At 41.4% G+C, this 19,258-nt stretch overlaps 1 protein-coding gene across 1 annotated transcript in view; it reads left to right on the top strand.

The window, feature by feature from the left end:
* frmd4ba (FERM domain containing 4Ba) overlaps positions 1-19,258 on the top strand; it is a 39,579-nt gene that overhangs the window by 15,948 nt on the left and 4,373 nt on the right. The window contains exons 2-17 of the mRNA XM_083971562.1: positions 2,538-2,603; positions 2,697-2,791; positions 3,034-3,126; positions 3,384-3,468; positions 4,727-4,783; positions 5,196-5,218; positions 9,330-9,413; positions 10,232-10,297; positions 10,807-10,864; positions 11,482-11,568; positions 16,183-16,259; positions 16,781-16,919; positions 18,121-18,262; positions 18,367-18,500; positions 18,582-18,698; positions 18,984-19,212. Coding sequence (XP_083827688.1) covers positions 2,538-2,603; positions 2,697-2,791; positions 3,034-3,126; positions 3,384-3,468; positions 4,727-4,783; positions 5,196-5,218; positions 9,330-9,413; positions 10,232-10,297; positions 10,807-10,864; positions 11,482-11,568; positions 16,183-16,259; positions 16,781-16,919; positions 18,121-18,262; positions 18,367-18,500; positions 18,582-18,698; positions 18,984-19,212 — 1,552 coding nt within the window. The remainder of the gene's footprint in view (positions 1-2,537; positions 2,604-2,696; positions 2,792-3,033; positions 3,127-3,383; positions 3,469-4,726; positions 4,784-5,195; positions 5,219-9,329; positions 9,414-10,231; positions 10,298-10,806; positions 10,865-11,481; positions 11,569-16,182; positions 16,260-16,780; positions 16,920-18,120; positions 18,263-18,366; positions 18,501-18,581; positions 18,699-18,983; positions 19,213-19,258) is intronic.

The raw sequence follows: 19,258 nt of genomic DNA, 5'->3' as shown, positions 1-19,258 counted from the left end.
TCAAAATTTACTGTATGCATACGTGGGTGGAAAAGTTACTCCGAATGTTTCATTAAAAACTGTTGAACTACAACTAACTTTGTCTTAAGTGGAAAATGTATCATTTACTGTATTTAAAATGTGAGGATTTTGTTGTTGTTGTTGTTGTTGTAGTTGGTTGGGACAGATGTGTTTGTGCAATACTATAATGTGGCATATCTTATAAACTGGAAATGTGTGTGTGTTTAAAAAAAGAAAAAAACCTTAATCTGAAAATTAAATAGTAAGAATATTTTACATACAAGATGGTGCAATATTTTCCTGAAAGGTGGCAGAGTAGAAGTAGGAGGAAGCATAAAAAAGGGAAATGCTCAAGTACATGAAATATGTTTTTCTCACCACTGTGTATCTTTTAACAACTCGGTCCAGCTTCAGGTGACCTGGGGTTAAGCAGGTGAAGTGATAGGTTGTAGACCTGATCAAAGTTGAAGGGTGGGCCCAGCTCAGCCTTAGTAGGTCAGTGGCTGAGGGTCGTGTGAAGGGAGCACCATGGGGCTCCCTGGCCGTAATGACAGGGCTGCAGGGGGATGACCTCTCTGACACAGCTGTGACCTCTCTTTTTATCATGGAAGACCTCTGAAGCCTGGAGCCCAAACCCTGTCTTCTGCAGGACTGGGAGCAGTTTCTGTCAAGATAAAACTGTCTTCAGAACCTTAAGTGCTACTTGTGGAGGAGGGCTTCACTTTTGCGAACATGCAGCAGCACTGTATGAGGCTAGACTGTGTTTTCAACAATGCATTTGATGTTGATATTGTTATCTACTAAAAGAAAGAGAGATAAAGGATATTTGGTGGCATGCACAGATTTAGAAGTTGAAGTTAAAAGTCACTGGCTGTCTGTGAGCTTAAAAATCTGACTGGTAACTAAAGGCCTTTGTCCATTTCTCTATGTTTTGATGTCACTGGCTAACAACAATGCAGCATTGATAGACAGGCTCTTGGAACGATTGTTCCGTGGACAGCCTCAACAAATCCTCAAAGGGTTACTGTCGTTATTAATCCTTGGTTAAACTATGGAACTTACTGTATACAATTATCAAGCATTTTTCATATCACAGCAAATCACTTAGAGGTGTATTTTTATTGTGGTTAGGTTATTTCTATTTTATTTTGATCAGTGGAGATTCTTGTCATGGATGGCCACACAGTAATAGCAATGTCATTGAAATCGAGGGCTTCGGAGCAAACATTAGTGTAGCTCCAAGTTAGCGTGACTGCAGCAGAAACCCTTTGTTGAGTTGTAAGCTCTGCCCACAGAGCTGTAAATCTCACTGAGGTTCAGGGCGTTGAAAAACAGCAAAGTGGAAAAGTAGCTCATACAAGTTTAAAAGTGAAATGACAGCTCTGTTGTGGTGCCGAGAACAATATGTCCTGGTAGACTGAAGTTTAAGGCCATGCCAGAAAGTGTCTTCCCACCCTGCGGTCTTGCTGGACGTCAACCCGACCCTCACTTTCCACCACAGAGGCCAAGCAGTTGGATGCCACATGTTTTTCATTGAAGTCACAGAAATAAAAAGGCGTCTGGGACGCATTCCTGGGAAGCAAACAGCATCAAGGCAACACAAACACACACTTTTGGCGATGAGTTTCTGCTTAGTGTTTCTGAGATCAAACAGTCCTGAGATACCTCTGTTACTCCTGAGTAACATAAGCTCAGAAACTGGTGGAATAGGAAAGCATGTGTCTGATAATTTACAACCAACTTCTATCAGATGTTATAGTGATTTTGGATGTTTTCTATGTCATGCAGTCTCTCTTACTGATTGAGTTAACACAGTGTCATCAAAAATGGTACAAAGAATTAAACATGTTTTTAATTACAGAATGTGAACTTGAATGTTCACTACTAAACAATGATATCTTGTCCTCATGATAGACTGTATGTAAAGCTTGTCCTCTATGTAAGACAGATCTGCTGACTGGAATTAAAACTATTCAACCAAACAATTGACTGGAAACTCAATTAAACTTGGCAGCAGGGTTGCATTGTCTTTTAGTTTGGCGGCTTTGCGGGAGAGAAAAGTAAGATGATGACATCTCTGGGATTTTGAATGGAGTGGTGTTGATGTAGAGGAAAGATATGTGGGTGAAAAAGACAATAGTGTATGGACCCTAATGACAAAAAAGCCAGAAACCCTTTGTTTATATTTAATGTATAGTTATAAAGAGCTAGTTTTTGGTTGAAATATCTCAACGCCACACAAAATAACGAAGACAGTCTTACAGTGACTTTGATCTTTTTGAGTGTGTGTCCCATGAGGACATCTGCCTGGTGGCTCTCCTTACCTATTCATTCAGCACAAAGACAAACATGACATCGAGGTGAGTCAGTGTTACACTCACACAAAAAAGGAAAAAAGAAAAGAAAAAAAATTCTGCCATTTTATCTCTGGGCTAAAATAGTGGAAGGACGGCTGAGGTGGAGAAGAACAGGTAAAAGCAGAGACAGAGTTTGACTTCTTTTAGTTGACATGTCTCATGTGGTCTTATTTCCTCTAGATGACCGAGGGCCGCCTTTGCCAGGTTCATCTCCTTGATGGCAGGAAACTGGAGCTGCTCGTGCAGGTAGTTTGTCCTTCATTGTACTTACAAAAAAAACATTTTAGTTCTTGTACAAATGGTCTAAACTCAGCTCCTGTGTTTGAAAAAACTCTCCAGCCAAAGCTGTTGTCCCGTGACCTGCTGGATTTGGTGGCCTCACATTTTAACCTGAAGGAGAAAGAATATTTTGGATTGTGCTTTATAGATGACACGTAAGTATATTTTCACAATTTAATTCATTCTTCTTTATTATTATTATTCTTTTAAAAGTGCAGTGTCTTAGTAGTTTGGGGGTGTGTTCTTTTTCTACAATGTACTGTATATTAATTGAAGTCATTAGTGGATTTAGAACCAAATGTTGTTTAGTACAGAAGGAGAGAAACCTTAAATGAGGAAAGAAAAGAAAACAGAAAGGTAAGATAGTAACATGATTTATTATCTTACTCTTGCTCAGTGGTCAGAATAACTGGCTCCAGCTGGATCGTAAAGTCCTTGATCATGACTTCTCAAAGACTTCGGGGCCTTTGGAGCTCAAGTTCCTTGTGAGGTGAGTTGCAAAAGCTGCCACGGATCTCTTGTCTTACACTTATAAACCTATACTATTGAAAATCTCTCTCAATCTTGTGTTTTACGAAGGACTTGATGTATAGAGAGCTTCATGGCTTCAAAGGCATGTCCTCGCCAGCAGGTGGCAGTGATGGGACACAGTTTAAGTCATGTTGTGTGACTGCCTCACTACATTTTAATTAACATAATGACTGGCAAAACGCATTGATGTGAACCATGCTTGTAAACTCTTCACAGGTTTTACATTGAGAAGATCACCTTCTTGAAAGAAAACACAACAGTGGAGCTTTTCTTCCTGAATGCAAAATCTTTAGTGTTTAATGTAAGTGTTTTTAAGCATTTATTTTATGACTCATTCTCCCTTTTGCATTTCCTTGCTAAATTTGTCATGCCCTTTGTCCTAGATTAGGCTATTGCACACAATTGTTGCCCCGTGAAAAGATGCCTAATCCAACTATTGATCAGCTGGACACATGAGAAAAAGATTTCATTGTCATAAAGTCCGGGGTCAAATGGTCACATGATTAATATGTTGCACGTACTGTATAAAATACAAGATTATCCTTGTCTGTAATATTGGAGGTTAGTCTGTACTACTACACAAGACGTGGTACAGTATTTTAAATGTCTATTGTTGTAGCGCATAGCACACATCAAAGTCTTATTTTTCCCAATTTTATATTGGGTATACAAGGGTATACAATGTTGTTGTGTATCTGCAATTCATTTTAACAGTTCAGTAACTCAAGACCACACACTGTCAAGCAGTTTTTAAGAATGCTACGTTCAAGTACTGTCAGGAATTTAACAAGGAGAAATCAATATTAACATTAATAATCTTCCCCCAGTGACTGAAACATTCGGGGAAGAATATAAACTTAAAAAAACTTGTCCAAATAATCCATACATAGTCTTGCAGGAATACCTTCTGATTTCTTCTTATCTATTTGAACGTGAAGTAACATAATTGTTTACGTTGTGTTAACAAATAGCAATTATATATCGGCGATAAAATAAAAAATAAAAATCTACCATACGCGTGTTAAGTTTGCCGAATAGCAAAAACGAGGTGATGTAGTAGTGATAGAAAGTGTAGTGACAATTTATGAACGGTGACACTATGGTGACACTGAGGTGTACGAGGATCACGGGAAGGCAGCATGCGATCAAACGTTGCAGTGCAGTTTTCTTTTTTTTCGCGGGGAGAGCAGACTGGTCACCATGGGAGACGGAGACTGTTGAACCTGCTTTTGGATCGTACCACTTTATCGATGGGGGTTGTAACTTCAAGCAGGACTTTCGGCTGGGCTCTCCACCGACCAGTGTGTGTTTTTGTTAGTTGTAGAAAATAACACGATACGACGGGAGATGAAAAACGGCATTAGAGGAACTTCTTTAACAGTTTTTAACACTGCATTGTCTCTCCAGCAGTGGTTCAGTCCGTAACGGTGGGACCGAGGTACGGGACGGGCAAGATTTTCTCTCAAGTCAAGTGTTTTCGGACAGGCTGCACTTTGTGTGTGTGACTGTGTTTTGTTTTGGAGGGGGAAACATGCTAATTTGACTGTTTTTGACAACAGGAGACCATCGAAGTCGAGAGTGGAAATGTTTTCAAGTTAGCCGCATTCGCATTGCAGGTAAGAAAGAGTTTGTCGCAGTTGTTCCAGGCTGTAATTTTGTCACTCACCCCAAACGTGAATGAAGACGGTTGGTTCGTTGGGACACGCAGCATTTGAAAACGGTTGTCTCTCTTTGTGGCTTCGGTTGGGCACTTTGTTGAAGAAACTGTGCTCCTCATTTCCCTCTCTGAAAGGGCCCCGTGCTTTAACGGAATGTTTATCATTAGAAAAATTCTAATGTAACGTTAGTCAAATGAAGTGTCTTGACATTCAATCTTGTAACGTTAACTTACCTCTGTGCAATTGTGCAGGTACTGCAGCTAACGTTAACATTAGCATAACTTACTGATCGATTTAGTGTTGCATTTTTAATTTGTATACATATATAATGCCTAACGTTAACTAAATGCATTATGTTCCTCTTTTTAAGGAGGCGAAAGGGGATTACACCAGGTAAGAAGTTATCAAGTTTGAAATTTTAAAGTCACGAATGAAAGAAATAACAGAGAGCAGGTGTTTGTCACATTAAGTTTCTCCTTCATGTAAAACGCGTTTTGAGTAAGCTGCAGGGGATCATTTAGCTATGGTCATTAAATTATTGTCCAGCTAATCTTTGCTGTGTGGGCATATATAAATATTCATGTAACGTTACTTAAATCATTTGTGATAACTGGAGCCTGCAGTTGAATGCACACTCTGCACAGGGAAGTAGTGGTTAGTGTATAACTAATAGCTGTGTAAAGCCAGTTAATGCTCAACTTGATTGGCTCAGATTTGATTTTACACTGTATTTCCCTCAGTGAGCAATTCCCTTGCTTTGCTCCTGTGATATTGAACTGAACCCCTGCTGGCTTGCTGCCATCCTCATGGTCCAAAGGTTGCCTTTAAAATCCGAGCGCTTGGTCTTTTGTCAGAGTTGTCTGGCACACAGGCAGAAGCAGATTCACTATGTTTTCAGGTTAAACAAAACTCTGCAGAGGCTGTTCTTTTACACGTGTTGTGATTGCACAGTCTCTCCATAAATGTCACATCACTTGATGAAAAAAGACCATGTGACACTTGTACAAACGCATGCACATAGTGTACATGTTTTTGGTAGATGACACTGTTGGGAGATTCTGTACTAAACCTCTATAATCTGTTCACTAGTGGAGATAATGTTTTCACAGTGGGCCTCGCTCTCATAGGCTTGACCTGCTGATAAGGTATGTTGTTTTTTTGCCAGCAGTAGGAGTGAAGGGCATTAGCTGCCATTAATAAACACTGCTCTCTCTGAGTGAGCAGCTGAGCAGGTTGAAGCAGCACAACCTGTGTGTTGACCCCGTGCTTTGCCTCTAAAGGCCTCTCTATCCATTATGTGAACACAAAGATTTGTGCTCTGTAAGGAGTTGCACGTGTATGGTTTGAATGGTGATATATGCAATGCTGAAAATGCAGTTTGACCCCTTGTCAGCCACTGCCTTTGTTCTCTTGCAAAAAAAAAGAAAAACAAAACTTGGCTGCATCTGCACGTATTTAATAACTGTCCTGTCATTTAGGACTGCAATTGATCTGATAAATGATAATTTATTATGATTTATTACAGCTATAGTCCAGATGTATGACTCAGTGTTTTGATTTAAAAGTACTATACCCTTGAGCGTTGTCTGCAGTTTTGATTTTCAGTTTGTGTAGGTGTGGGGATGGGCTGTACTTTGTCCTGACTGTGAAAGCACAATGAAAGACAACCTGGCAACAAATCTGGTAGAATCAAGGAGAACAGAACAGTGTCCAATTCATACAGTGTTTTTCTCATTTGCTCTGATACTATTTCTCTTTGCACACGATGATTACTCTTCCTGCTAAGGTATAATAAACTGAGAGCATTTGTCATGGGCCATTTGACAACAATTATAGGAATGTGTGTTTCCTCTTTGGATGAAAGTGTAGGCTAATAAATGTTATAAAGGTGTTATCCTCAAACTTCTCCTACTAGAGCAGCACTGACTTCAATATCTAATGCTATTATGGAACTTATTCATGTCAGTATTGTCCTGTCTTTTTTACTTATTTGAGAGAATTCCCCTCATAAAACAAAAAAATGTGTTTCTACACTATCAGTAAATGTCCCTGAAGCAATGAGATTAACTGTAGTGAAGAGGAGTTAGGGAGACCTCCTTCCCTTAAGAGGGATGAGCCAGACCCAATGTCCAATAGTAGACAACTTGGCGTCGGGAGGATTCACTGCAGTCGTGTTATTATGGTGGTGTGGTCCAACCCCCCGCTGTGCATTGAATTAATGCACCATCAGGTTTAACATTGTACTTGGTGTATCTGAATTCCCTTTGCTATGTTAATATTGCATTGCAACTTGTTCTTAACATTATTATTCACACATTATTGCTGTAGCTGCAGGTATAGTTCACAGCTGAATGTTACAGCAGTTCTTTGGGGGTTGATACAATGGTAGAGGAGGGAAACATAGGAGATCATTGATTTGATTGATTTTTTAAAATTACTGCTAACAGTTCAGTGAGAACAACTAAATGCGCATTTTCTTGTAGAACTGTAATCAGCGGCAGGCAGCGAGCTCAAGACAGTTGTCTTGGCCACTGTATATACCGTATATATATATATATATATCTTTATTTCAGACTCACGGTCCATAGCAGGACAAACACAACAACAGACACACAACACAAACAATACAGATACAGAATACAGAATAAAGCTAAAGACATAGAAATAGAGATTTACATAGTTGATATCAAAAATAGAAATGACTATGAAGTTAAAAAGAGACAACTGTATAGTGTGTCCAGAACAGAGATTGATGAACATCTTGTAATTTTATATCGCTTTTGATCAATACAATGCTGGTTATTTTCTAATTGTGTCCACATGAGTAAATATGAAATGGCTACAGTTTGAGTCGTCAGTTCTATTTGCAGGTGTAGCCTCTAGTTAGTGGTTGATTCACAGCAACAGGCTCTCTCATTGTGCTTCCTCCACAGTCGCCACATCTCAGCCCAGTGGAATAGCTGACACATGAGTTTAATCTCTCCCACTCTGAGTGGGCCGGGCTGGGCTGGGCTGGGCTGGGCTGTACTGGGTGTAGGAATTGCCCTCACGCTGCAGGCTGCAGGGAGATAACAGACGTAGTAATGAATTCCAGATTGCTGACAGGGCAGCACGGCTGCGGAGCAGATCACCCCGACAACGCCAGGCCCCAGCTCCCTATAAAATGTATGCCATCAAACACACAGCGAGGTGCCGTGGCAGCAAAACCCAGTCAACCTAGGAGAGGCAGCTACAGGGGAGAGTGATTCAAGTGCCTCTGCCCTTGCCGCAGCTCACCTTTGTTTTTGTTTAGTAAGCTGGTTCACATAACTGGATCATTTTGGTTTTTGTCCCACTATGTTATCGACTGCTAAATTCAATTTGAGTCAAATTGACATTAATAAAAGGCAACCTAAGGTCAAATGGTTTTTGTCTTTGTTTTCTCATATTGAGGTTATTGTGAAAGATTTAGCTGGTACAGTAGTTTGAGATATTCTAGTTTAGACTACGGGCAGAACTGTACTTTTTATGTCTGTCTGAGACTGTTTTCTAACAGCACCGTAGCTCATACAATACTTTTCAACACAGGCAGAGGCTGCCAAGTGCTTGTGAATGGCTTTTGTTCAGGTCTGGCCCGCCAACCCAGAGCCCCATTTCTCCTGCAGAAGCTGCTCCCTCCTACGTGATGCTGGTTTGACTCATAGTTCGCCATCAGAGAAACCTTGACAGTGACAAACACCACAATTTGTCTGTACAGATAGCACGGCCAGTCGCAGTGTGTTTATTATGACACTTGAAATCTGTGCTTAACATTTCTGGCAGTGTGACTTTGTGGGTAAAAACTGTACCTGCTGGATGTGTCATGCTGTAAGCACTCGCTGAACTGCACAGTACATACATAGGATAACTGATAAGTGCCGTACTGTTTAGAACCTGCATAGAATTGCTTTGTTTTTTTGCCAATCCCCCTTAAAAGACTCCCTGTGACTTAAAAACCCCGCACATGCTTTTATAAATGAAGTTTGGCAAGACATGAGTGAAGCTCAAGTTTAGACTTGGCAAGCAGCACTACTCTTTATAGATAAGAAAGATGAAAACAATATCCTGACACTGCACCTTTTCTAAAGGTTTGCAAACGTGAATTATGGCTGCCATCATGCTTAAAGATAGAAATTCAAACCACACCGTGAAAGCACAAACACGTGGAGAACTGTTCTGTACGCACTTTTGGACTTTGGATTAAGATTCTTATGTAAACATTTACCTTTAGTTTCCTCATGGTATGAAACACTCATTTCATCCTAATGGGATACTTCAGAGTTATGACTACAGAGATCTTTATGTGACAGCGTATAATTAGACATGTCAGTCAACAGTGTCATTTTGATGCTATGATGCATCTTTCCTAGCTCTAAAGGAGAGATAAGTAACTTGTCCCCAATAAGAAAGGCCCTGGAAAAGATCATTAATACTGTGAATAAATACATTTGCTTTTCTTAAAGTTTGTGTGTTTTATTTTTTTCAGTGCAGAGACTGCTAGATCAGACCTGAAGGAGCTCCCAGTTCTGCCAACCAGAGTTTTAAGGGAGCACCCGTCTCTCAATTACTGGTAAGATATCTGACCTCTTGAGGTCTCTGAAAACCACTAAATGCATGGGGGATGGGGGGCAATTTTTGGAGACCACACACAATTTTAGATACTTGCGGTTTTAAACGACACCACAGTGCTTCCTCCACAAGATTCACTTACAGTTTGGCTATCAAATCCACTCAGTGTTCAGTAACAGCCGCTTGTACAGAGCAGTTCCCCCCAGAGGAGCAGTTCTGGGCAGTAAGGTGCATGCTGACTTGCCTTGTGCTTGGCAGGTTGTTTGCCTATGATGAGGTGACTAATTCATGCTGGGGTTGTGTTAATTACGTTTGCCCATTAGCCTTGTGAGAGAGCGCAGGGAGGTGCTGACAGCCGCTGTCTGAAAGATTGCAGTCTGTCTCCTCACTCCACACTGCTGTTTTTTTTTTTTGCTTCGTTACCTGCCCCTCCTCCTCTGGTTTAATAATCAGCTGTGGATGCCGCAGCCTCTGAAGCGGCTACGTTGGGTTTAATATCCAAATTAAAATTATAGTCTTACGGTGCATGGGTGAGCACACGTGCACACGCCTGTCTCTTTCTGTCTGTTAAGCCGCAGTGAGTTTGCAGTGTTGCCGTGCTATTAAAAGGGATGATTACAGTGGGAAGTAAATGGGATGCATTTGCAGGAGAGGAGCATGAGAGCCATCAGCAGGCCAGTAGGCCAGACTGCATTTTCTGCATGAGCAGACAGAATGTGTGTCAAAGAAAAAGGGGCCCTCTCACAACTATCTCCCTGTAGCTTGAATGTTTAGCATTTGATGGATTACTCATTAAATGTTTTATCTTTCCATTTGCAGTGAGGACAAAGTGACTGAACATTACAGGAAACTGAAGGGACTGACCAGAGGACAAGCCATTGTGCAGTAAGTAATGAACATTGGTATCTTTATTGTTTTTAAAATGATTCCCTGTGAGTTGCCCATACCCAACTACCTCTGATTCCACCATTCCTCTATGTCAGGTTTCCCGCTTTAACCTCATGTACCTGCACCGCAGTGGCTGTTGTTTTAAGAGGTGGCTGTCACCAAGCCAGACTGTGTCATTAATTAGAGAAGGTGCTCTAAGGGTAGACAACTGGCCGGCCTTGGGAGAACGTCAGTCCTCCACTGTGTTTTTCCCAGGACTGTAACTCAGAGCGACCCTGGGTCATTTACACTCGGATGATTTGTGCCCTTGAACTGATCAATGGACTCTCCCTTCATCTGTCACGGCCCTGAAACAAATCGATCAGCTTGTCACCGCAAATGACTGTGGCTTCTCAATGACTGTAGCTTAAATCCCACTCTGTCCGTTGTACGCAGCCACCGGTCGACAGTGATGAAGTGTAAGTAAGTGGCTGAATTCCTGTTAACCTGTTCCCCTTCCTCTGAAGGTATCTGGCCCTGGTGGAGTCCTTGCCGACATATGGAGTCCATTATTACCCCGTGAAGGTAAAAGTGGTGCCCTGAGTCATACAGTAGCTTAACCTTTGATGAATGAAACGTGTCAGCATGTTGCCTGCTTTTCTTTTTCTGCATGTAGTAAAACACACCAATCTAACCTTTATTAGCGTTATTTCTTATTTCCTGTTAAAAATCTGTCCTGTAGCTAAATCAGCCCCACATGGATGTAACTGCTGCTCACACACAGAGTCAGCTTGGGTGGGATAAGTTAATATGACTGACTTGGTGTAAAATTAAGGCTTGAATTATTCAAAAGAATTAAATCCGAAATCCACTCCATCATTGCTGCACGTGTTTAGTTGAGCATGATTTAAGGGAATCCTTCAGCTCTCTTCCTTTTGCTTGCATCTGCTCACTTTCTCTACCAAACCCTTTTAAATCAAGGTGTCTGAGGAGATCAAACGGTGGCATTAAAATGACTCAAACAGACTTGCAGAGATTTGAAGGCCTTAATGTATTTGATCTCTTCTTGTGTTGCGAATGCTGTGAGCCTAATGAGGTAAATGCTTTGGCAACAGGCCTCTGTTTTCTGTTTTTGCCTTTTTTTAAACCTATAAAGCTACCTCTAATGAGTGGTGGAATGGTGTGTATGTGCTTTCATGCAGGACAAGCAAGGAATTCCTTGGTGGTTGGGAGTCAGCTACAAAGGCATCGGCCAATACGATTTGCAGGATAAGCTGAAACCAAGAAAGGTTGGTTGACCTTGTTTTATAGCTGCTTTATTTACTGTGACTGACTCTGTTTTTATTTGAAAAGTATTAATTCACAGCAACTTCACTGCTTTGACACACATTTTCTTTTGTGCCACTGCATGTGTGTGTGTGTGTGGCTTCTCCTCATTCATGTCAAAGATCTAAGGATACCGACTTTCATTTACTTTTCATTGTAAAGCCCTCTGGGGCTAATGTAGGGCGTGGGCTCTGTAAACAAACTTTGTGTTCTTACAAAGTGACGTTTGATACTCAAACTAAAACTTTGTGTTTGTTTTTGTTACTAGTTTTTAGCATTATTGTCTAAACATTTATTTATATGCACACACAGTTGAAATACTTCAATCCAGTTGTGGATGACTCGGTTCAAATCTCAGCTTTCCGCCCCAGTGCTCCTTGTTAACTGGTTAATGATCCATCCAGACTGTAAATAGGAGTGATTAGGACTGTGGTTCCCATGCTGGTCAGGAAGAAGAGGAACACAAATATAGAAAATATTTTGGAGTCTACTGTGTGCATTCAAGGGTGAAGGTGTAAGAGCAAATAGTAAGAACCAATATTAGCAGTGGAATGAAATGTGGTGAGGATCATAAATCAACACGACTTCGACAGTTTAAAGGGGAATGTGAAAATACAAATACCTATACAATCATAAAAACAGCAAAGCACTCATTAGAAAACTTTATAATTGAAGCAGTAATGCTAGTAAACTAAAATAACCTTTACTACAAGTCATTTTTGGCACATGTACAGAAATATTCTGCTCGGTTACCACAGTTTTTGAGTTTAGTGTGCAATCATGTTTATGATCATCCTACCCTTTGTTTTAAAGGTGTCCCAACCAAGCGTTTCTCCTTACCCTCTCTCATTAGACTCGTCATAGCTGTTGTTATATGGCAGGAACCTGTTGACATAGCAGGGTGTGCTGTTACACTGAATGCCAGGGCATTAATGGCCATAGCCACAGTTTTTTCTCTCTCCCCAACACTCCCAGTGGAAGGTATAATTACAGTGCTCTTTGGGAAGCTGTGGGCTTCTGGGAGTTTGGTTGGCACTCTGCCAACCCAGTGGGAGGGCGCTTGTTTGGAGTTGGGGGACAGGAATTAGGGTGTTGGGGTTCCTGTGAGGGTTTATCAGAACTAGACTCTGCCTTCTTCAGCTCCTCCACACAAGGAGAGGACTGTCACATGGGAACGTCACAAGAGTTTCCTGTTGTGGGAAAAAAAAGTTGCCTTTTTAAATGACCTTTTGTGTTGCTTCTGCTGATAATTGGAAGTGTATGGCTACTTTCCTTTCGCCTTGAGGGGAGTCATCTGTATCTGGTGAATATTGATAGTGCTTCCTGTCTTAGTTCACAGCCCCTGTATTCAACCCAGCCCATCCCTCCTTGCCCTCTGCCCAGCCCCTGTCAGCATGCTGCATTCATTATGGTAATCTGTGTGTGTGTGTGTCTTGGAGGGAGCACAATTGATCAAACAATACAAAATAGTTATCTGTGTAGGGGGCTGGGGGTGCAGCCAGAGTTAGTGCTGATGGGAGGTTTGTAAATATATTTTAAAGGAGCTCCAGCAGCTAAACCTCACATTATCTCCTCTGCATGCTTGCCAGGTTCATCACGTCTTGCTGAATATCCTGAAACTGAAAAAGCTTGCCACACTGTCTGGAGGTGCCATGCTTAGTAATGTGAATACCTTGTCATTGCAACTGTGATGATTATATAACATATGCAAGTAGTCTGTAGATCCAAAAGGAACCAAGCCAAGGAAATAAGATGCTAAAAGTAAAACAAATGTGTTGTATTGAAGACGATTTAATCACAAACTATTCACTATGAGGAACATAGATAGAGCACTGTAACAGGGACTTTACATCCTTTAAACCTTCTCTTTCCCAAAGATACTTCACACTCCTTTCAGGTCTTTCATATCATGTCATTATAATCCCAAAGCTGACACTCCCGCCCATAATAAACTGAACATTTATTTTGGTTCTGCTGGCTCATCATACATGTGCACCAGTGTGTGGTCTCACAGCGTGTCCCATTACTCTCTGGGAGAGAGAGCACAAGTGACACAGAGAGAGAGAGACGCAAAGTCCTCCTCTCTCTGGTCACTTTTCTTTGGATAAAGTCAGATTTCATGAATCAGAATAGGACACGGTTCCTTTCGGTGGCCTTCTGTTAGCTTTTCACAACTTTAAAGCTATGTGTCATGTAGTGGAAACGTCCAGCCAGAGCCCCTATGTGACGTCTCAGTGAAGGGTGGGGCAGATCTTTTTCTGCACGGGCGTGTGAGTCAGAGCATTTGACACATTTTCATCCATGAATGCTTCTGTGGACTCATGTCTCTGGGGGTTCTTTGATAGTTGGTGTGAGTTGGAAATGGACACCCTGAACCACAGGCATTTCTGGCACACTTTCACATGCTTGTAACGAGACTTTTAGCAAAAACAAGCGAGATGTGAATGCTGAAGATACAGAAATGCTGTGTATTGAGTCAAGTCATGAAGCTAGAGGTTTAAAGAAAATTGTTATTTTCGTTTTATCCACCTCTAAGTTGTATTGAGTCAACATTTCACAACCTGCTTGCCTGCAGTCTGATTTCTTGGACTGGTTCCTCTTAAAGAGGCATGCTTGTGGTCTTGTGATTGTAGAATTTGAGGTGTGTCACATCTTTGACATATTTTTAGTAGTAGTAGTTCCATGTATTAGTTTCATCCAGTCTAACAGTGTGGTGTTTCTCTAATAGGACACATGATTTGGTGAAAGTGTTTATTGCCTTGCTTGCCCTTTTGTTATCTTTTGTCGATGTAAATGACGCTAAGTGATGTGAATTGCTGCTGGGTTCCCTTCACAATGGGATGAGGTTTTTGGATGTGTCCTGCTGGCTGGTTCCCATTGTTTGTTAAGTACCATGATCTTTGTTTCACTGGCAGAGTGGCTGTAATTTATAGGGAGTGCAGTATTGGCCAGGTTTTAAAATAGAAACTATACATTCATATGCGTTGTCTTAAATCTAAGCAATAACAGTATGGTGGACTGTTGTGGAATTATCCAGATACTGTCTATTGGTCAGATATAGTACAGGGAGTGTTTTTCTGCCTGGTTAGGTGCCCGTACTATTAATGATTAGACCGTAGTGACAGATTCCTAACATGTTTTCCTGGTGGGAGAGATGTTTATAGTCGACTACCAGCCACACAGCAGTGCATTGTTGTTGGTTATTTCTATGGAAAGCAGAGAAGTTCCCAGACAGAAGTCGAGTATTCAAAGTCTGTATATGTTTGAAGCCTTATCTGTGAGTGACAGGAAGCAGAGCAGAGGTGAAATGTCTTTCAACCAGGAAAAGCATGGCCTAGTAAATAGTTGTGTCCAACCTGCTCATCGAGTCTGGCTAAAAGGAAGTAAGCCATTGGAGAGAGAGAAAGAGAGAGAGAGAGCAGAGTATACAAAGCCTTGAAGGCAATATGAGGTGTCTGTGATGTCAGATCGGGGGGGTGGTTAAAGGGGCGTGGCCAGCTCAGCTGAAACTCTTGCAACACCTATCTAGCTCCTGAGAACAGACAAGAGAGAGTATTGTTCGAGGAGGCTCGAGCCCTGTGGGAAACTCAGTCAAAGGATTTGATACAAACCCAAGAGAATACAGCAGGGATTTGATAAGTGAAAAGAAAAAACCCTCCACGGTAAGCCTTTTGTTATGTCCACCTATTATCTGTTTTAGATATTCAGTAGGTTTTTACTTTCACCGTGAGCTGCTTTAAATACTTTGTCTGGTGTGGTGTTGTACCTGCTGCGTTTTCTGTGACAGAGGAGGTTCGGCAATCTGTCACTCTGAGTCTCACTGTAAAAGAAGATAATAGTTTGTATGCTGCTGAGTATACATTATGTTCATGGAAGTGGAGCTGTGTCCGTTTGTTGTGATTTATTTCATAAGATACAGTTTCTCATTAATTGACGTAGTTGAGTGGTCCCAGGTGAAATAGTTTCCATAAATGTTCTCCGACGTTAATCTCAGCCAGAGTGTTGTGCAGCGTCAGACTTTTCTTAAATGAGAGCAGGGAAGTGGCTCCAGATCTTGTTTAGCGAGTGTAATGTTAGTGGACCAGATGTTTCATTGTGACACAGGGAAGTCCTGCCTCTGTTTTCCTCCACAACAGAATGAAATGGGAAGCTGGACTGCCGCCTGGCACGGTTTTACTCATGCAGTCCTAGCACTATAATTGCTCCTGTGTGAGCCTGAACTTACACCTGACTGGCTGTGTCCTCTGAGCCGCGTTCACAGCTCCTGTTGTCATGTTGATTCTGCTAATTATGCAAGTTGACTAGAAAGAACCTGTGCGAAAAGACAGAAATTAAATTAGTCCTCTTAATACCTACTTGCCTGTTGTGTTGTTTTGTCTTTGGATGAGATTGATCCCTTTTAATATGGGAGGCTTCCAGCTTTTCTGATAAACTGATACAAATGTGTGTTTCAGTCTGGATTATCAGATGATTTTTCTGTTCATGCACTGTAAATCCACATTTCAGTCAACGGTGTGTAATGTCTGTCTACCTCTCCCTTCCCCCCTTTTTGCCAATCTCTCTCTTTTGCTCTGCAGTTGTTTCAGTGGAAGCAGTTGGAGAATTTGTATTTCCGTGAGAAGAAATTTGCAGTGGAAGTGAACGACCCGCACAGGTCAGAAAGGCAAAACACTCTACTTTATCTTTACTGATTTTCACCTTTCCTGTTTTTAAAGTGTTCCCATTTTAGCTGCTGTACTCTTCACCACTACTGATGTCCTTATCCCACATCTTACACACTGTGAAGGGCATTTGCAGCCTGTGGCCCATTTAGGACACTGTGTTAATGGCTGTAACCTGTCTGTTAAATGAGGGCTTTCCTACTGTTCAAGGGCCTCTTTATTATTCTAAGGCTGTTAGAAGACCTCTGTGCCTCACGCAGCTTTAATGTGGCTCTTCCAGTCTCCAAAGCTATTATTAAATCCCACTGTCTGTTTCAAAATGAGTTTGGTGTCACTTCTTCTCTCCACTTTGTTAAATTACTCTTCAAGTTGTCACAAGTTTAAGTGGATAAAGATTCTTTTCCAATTTTTGCTCAACCCCTTTTTTATTTTAATGAAGACATTGTTTATCTGCATTTAACTTGCGCCTTGGAATTGCAGACTTACTAAGTGTCTGTCTTATTGTGTCTGACAGTAGAACAGTAACTAAGCGAACGTTTGGACAGGCTGGCCTGGTTATTCACACATGGTATGCCAGCCACTCTCTGATTAAGACCATCTGGGCGATGGCCATCAGTCAACACCAGTTCTACCTGGACAGAAAGCAAAGCAAAGTAAGTCATTGCTTTCTTGTTTTTTGTTGTTCACATTTTCTTTTACTGTCTAATTCGTCTTTTACAGTGATGCTTATGTGTGTCTATGTATGTGGGGAAAAAAGTCAAAATTATTGGCTCTCGATGCCTTGTGTTTTGTGATTTTCACTGATCCATTTGTTATTTTTCTGATAAACTTTACTTGCAATGATATAACAATTATTATCATCAAATGAACTTGAGTATGAGCTGTAGCGGTGCCCTGCTGTCACCAGGCTGTAAAAGAGACAGATTGAAACACACGGAGCTCGTGTCACAGCCTGGTGTAAAGGTGACTGTTCATCATGTGATACACAGCCTGATCCGTGTCCCATGCCTCGGAGTTGTGTAAATATCTTGACAAAGGGAAATGACAGTCTTACAGCTTTAATAAGTGGCTCTATGTTGGTCATGTTGGATTATGAGGTACTTGGTTTCAGAGAAATAGAGTTGTTTTTTTTCTGTTGGGAATTGCAAGGTCAGGTCGTGAAAAGTGAAAACACAAAAGAGCATGTAATTGTTCTGAGAGAAAGATTTTAATCGCTCTGCTGATAAAGTATCCAGTAAGACATAATCACAGTAGTGCCTATTATTTTGCTTATTTTTGCCTTGTCTAGGGCTTGAAATTAAATATTCTCAACTCTGTGAACTATAATGTGCCATTTCAAATTAAAATTTAAGTGTTTAGTTTGGAAGGGATGCATCTGTTTTATGACTGTGCAGTTGAGAATAAATAGGAAAAGGCACAGTGTGTTCACAGCCTAAGTCCTTGTGCAAGTATTAAAACTTGCTCCAATGCCCTGAAGACTCTTAATGCTTAGTGCTTAATGCGTTTGTGTTTATGATGCATATTTGCTGAGCACCAGGGCTGTTAAAACGTATTAGTGTGGTGTGATGTGGATTTCGTGTCGGAGATGGATGAGCGTGTGGCTGCAGTCAAATGAGGTTATTCAGCCTCTGTCTTCCTCAAAGGCAGATGGTGTGTCAGTGTTCATCCAGGAATAGAGCCCACACTGATTGATGAGAGAGCAGTGGGCTCGGAGTACCAAGCATGCAAACGGAGCCGCCGCTTTCGCAGTGCGCTATCATTAAAATGAAATACTCACAACCCCTCCTACACCACCCTTCTCCCTTCTAGTCCTCCCCCATTTGTCTTCTAACTGTCTCTTTCCCTCCTGTACAGTCGAAGATGACCACAACCAGGAGTTCAGGAGACATCGCCATGGACCTCACAGAGATCTCTGCCCCACGGATCAGCAAACTTTCCAGCATCGAGAGCAAAGACCAGCTTATCATGGCCAGCAACGGAAGCCTCATCTCAGCCGGTAAACAGAGAGTTAATCGGCTAATGGCTTCTGTACAGCAGCAGACTGATGAATTATGATTAATGGCTAAGATTCGAAGCTAATCAGATGTGTGTTTATTCCAGGTTCGGCTGAGTCTGAAGTCAGCGAGGAGCAGAAGAAAGAGAAGATTGCTGACTTAAAGAAAAAAGAAAAGAAGCTTCAGGACACGCTGACACAGAAACTTGAGGAACTGAAAAAGATCTGCATGAGAGAAGCAGTAAGTGTCTCTCCTGTTGTTTTGCAACGATGTGCGGATTGTCAAAACACTCAGCTGACGAGTGGTTGTTTTTATTTGCAGGAGCTTACAGGGAGATTACCTAAGGAGTATCCCTTAACCACAGGTGAGAAGGCTCCCCAAGTTCGTCGCCGTGTTGGGACTGCCTTCAAGTTGGATGACCTGTTCCCTTATGATGAGGTAAGCTATACTAACTATTGTATTCTTTTTCTTTTTGGCATTGTGATGCATTTGTATGTAATGTAGTTTTAAATGCATTTGTTTACCTGGAGTTCATGCAGATCATTTGACTTTGAGAGTGCTGAGAGTATCCTCCCTTTGTTACGAGTTGTAGCTAGTTTCCATCTACAAGTCAGTGTGGAAAATTGATATGACTGGTATTATGAATATGAATAGCAGTATGTGAGCACACTGAAAACAAATGTTTTTAGAGAAATTCAACATTGCGTATGTGCATGTCTGCAGGACCCACATCTGAGGAATCTGGAGAGCATGTTTGCCTTACAGCAGAAGATTGTGGAAGCAGCCATCAAGTTAGCTGGAGAGGAGGATCTTTGCAAGACGGTGAAGAAGAAGAGGAGAAACAACTTTCTGGATGCAAAGAAGAAGCTCGAGAACATTGAGAGGGAGATCAACACCTACAGGATCAAGAAGGGAAAGAAGCCCACTCAGAGAGCTTCACTCATCTTTACAGGTATTTGCAGTCATTATAAACAACTACAGTTTGATTAACAAGTGGT

The sequence above is a fragment of the Trachurus trachurus genome, assembly GCF_905171665.1.
Source record: "Trachurus trachurus genome assembly, chromosome: 5".
Lineage (NCBI taxonomy): Eukaryota > Metazoa > Chordata > Actinopteri > Carangiformes > Carangidae > Trachurus > Trachurus trachurus.
This window is presented reverse-complemented; position numbering and strand designations above follow the sequence as displayed.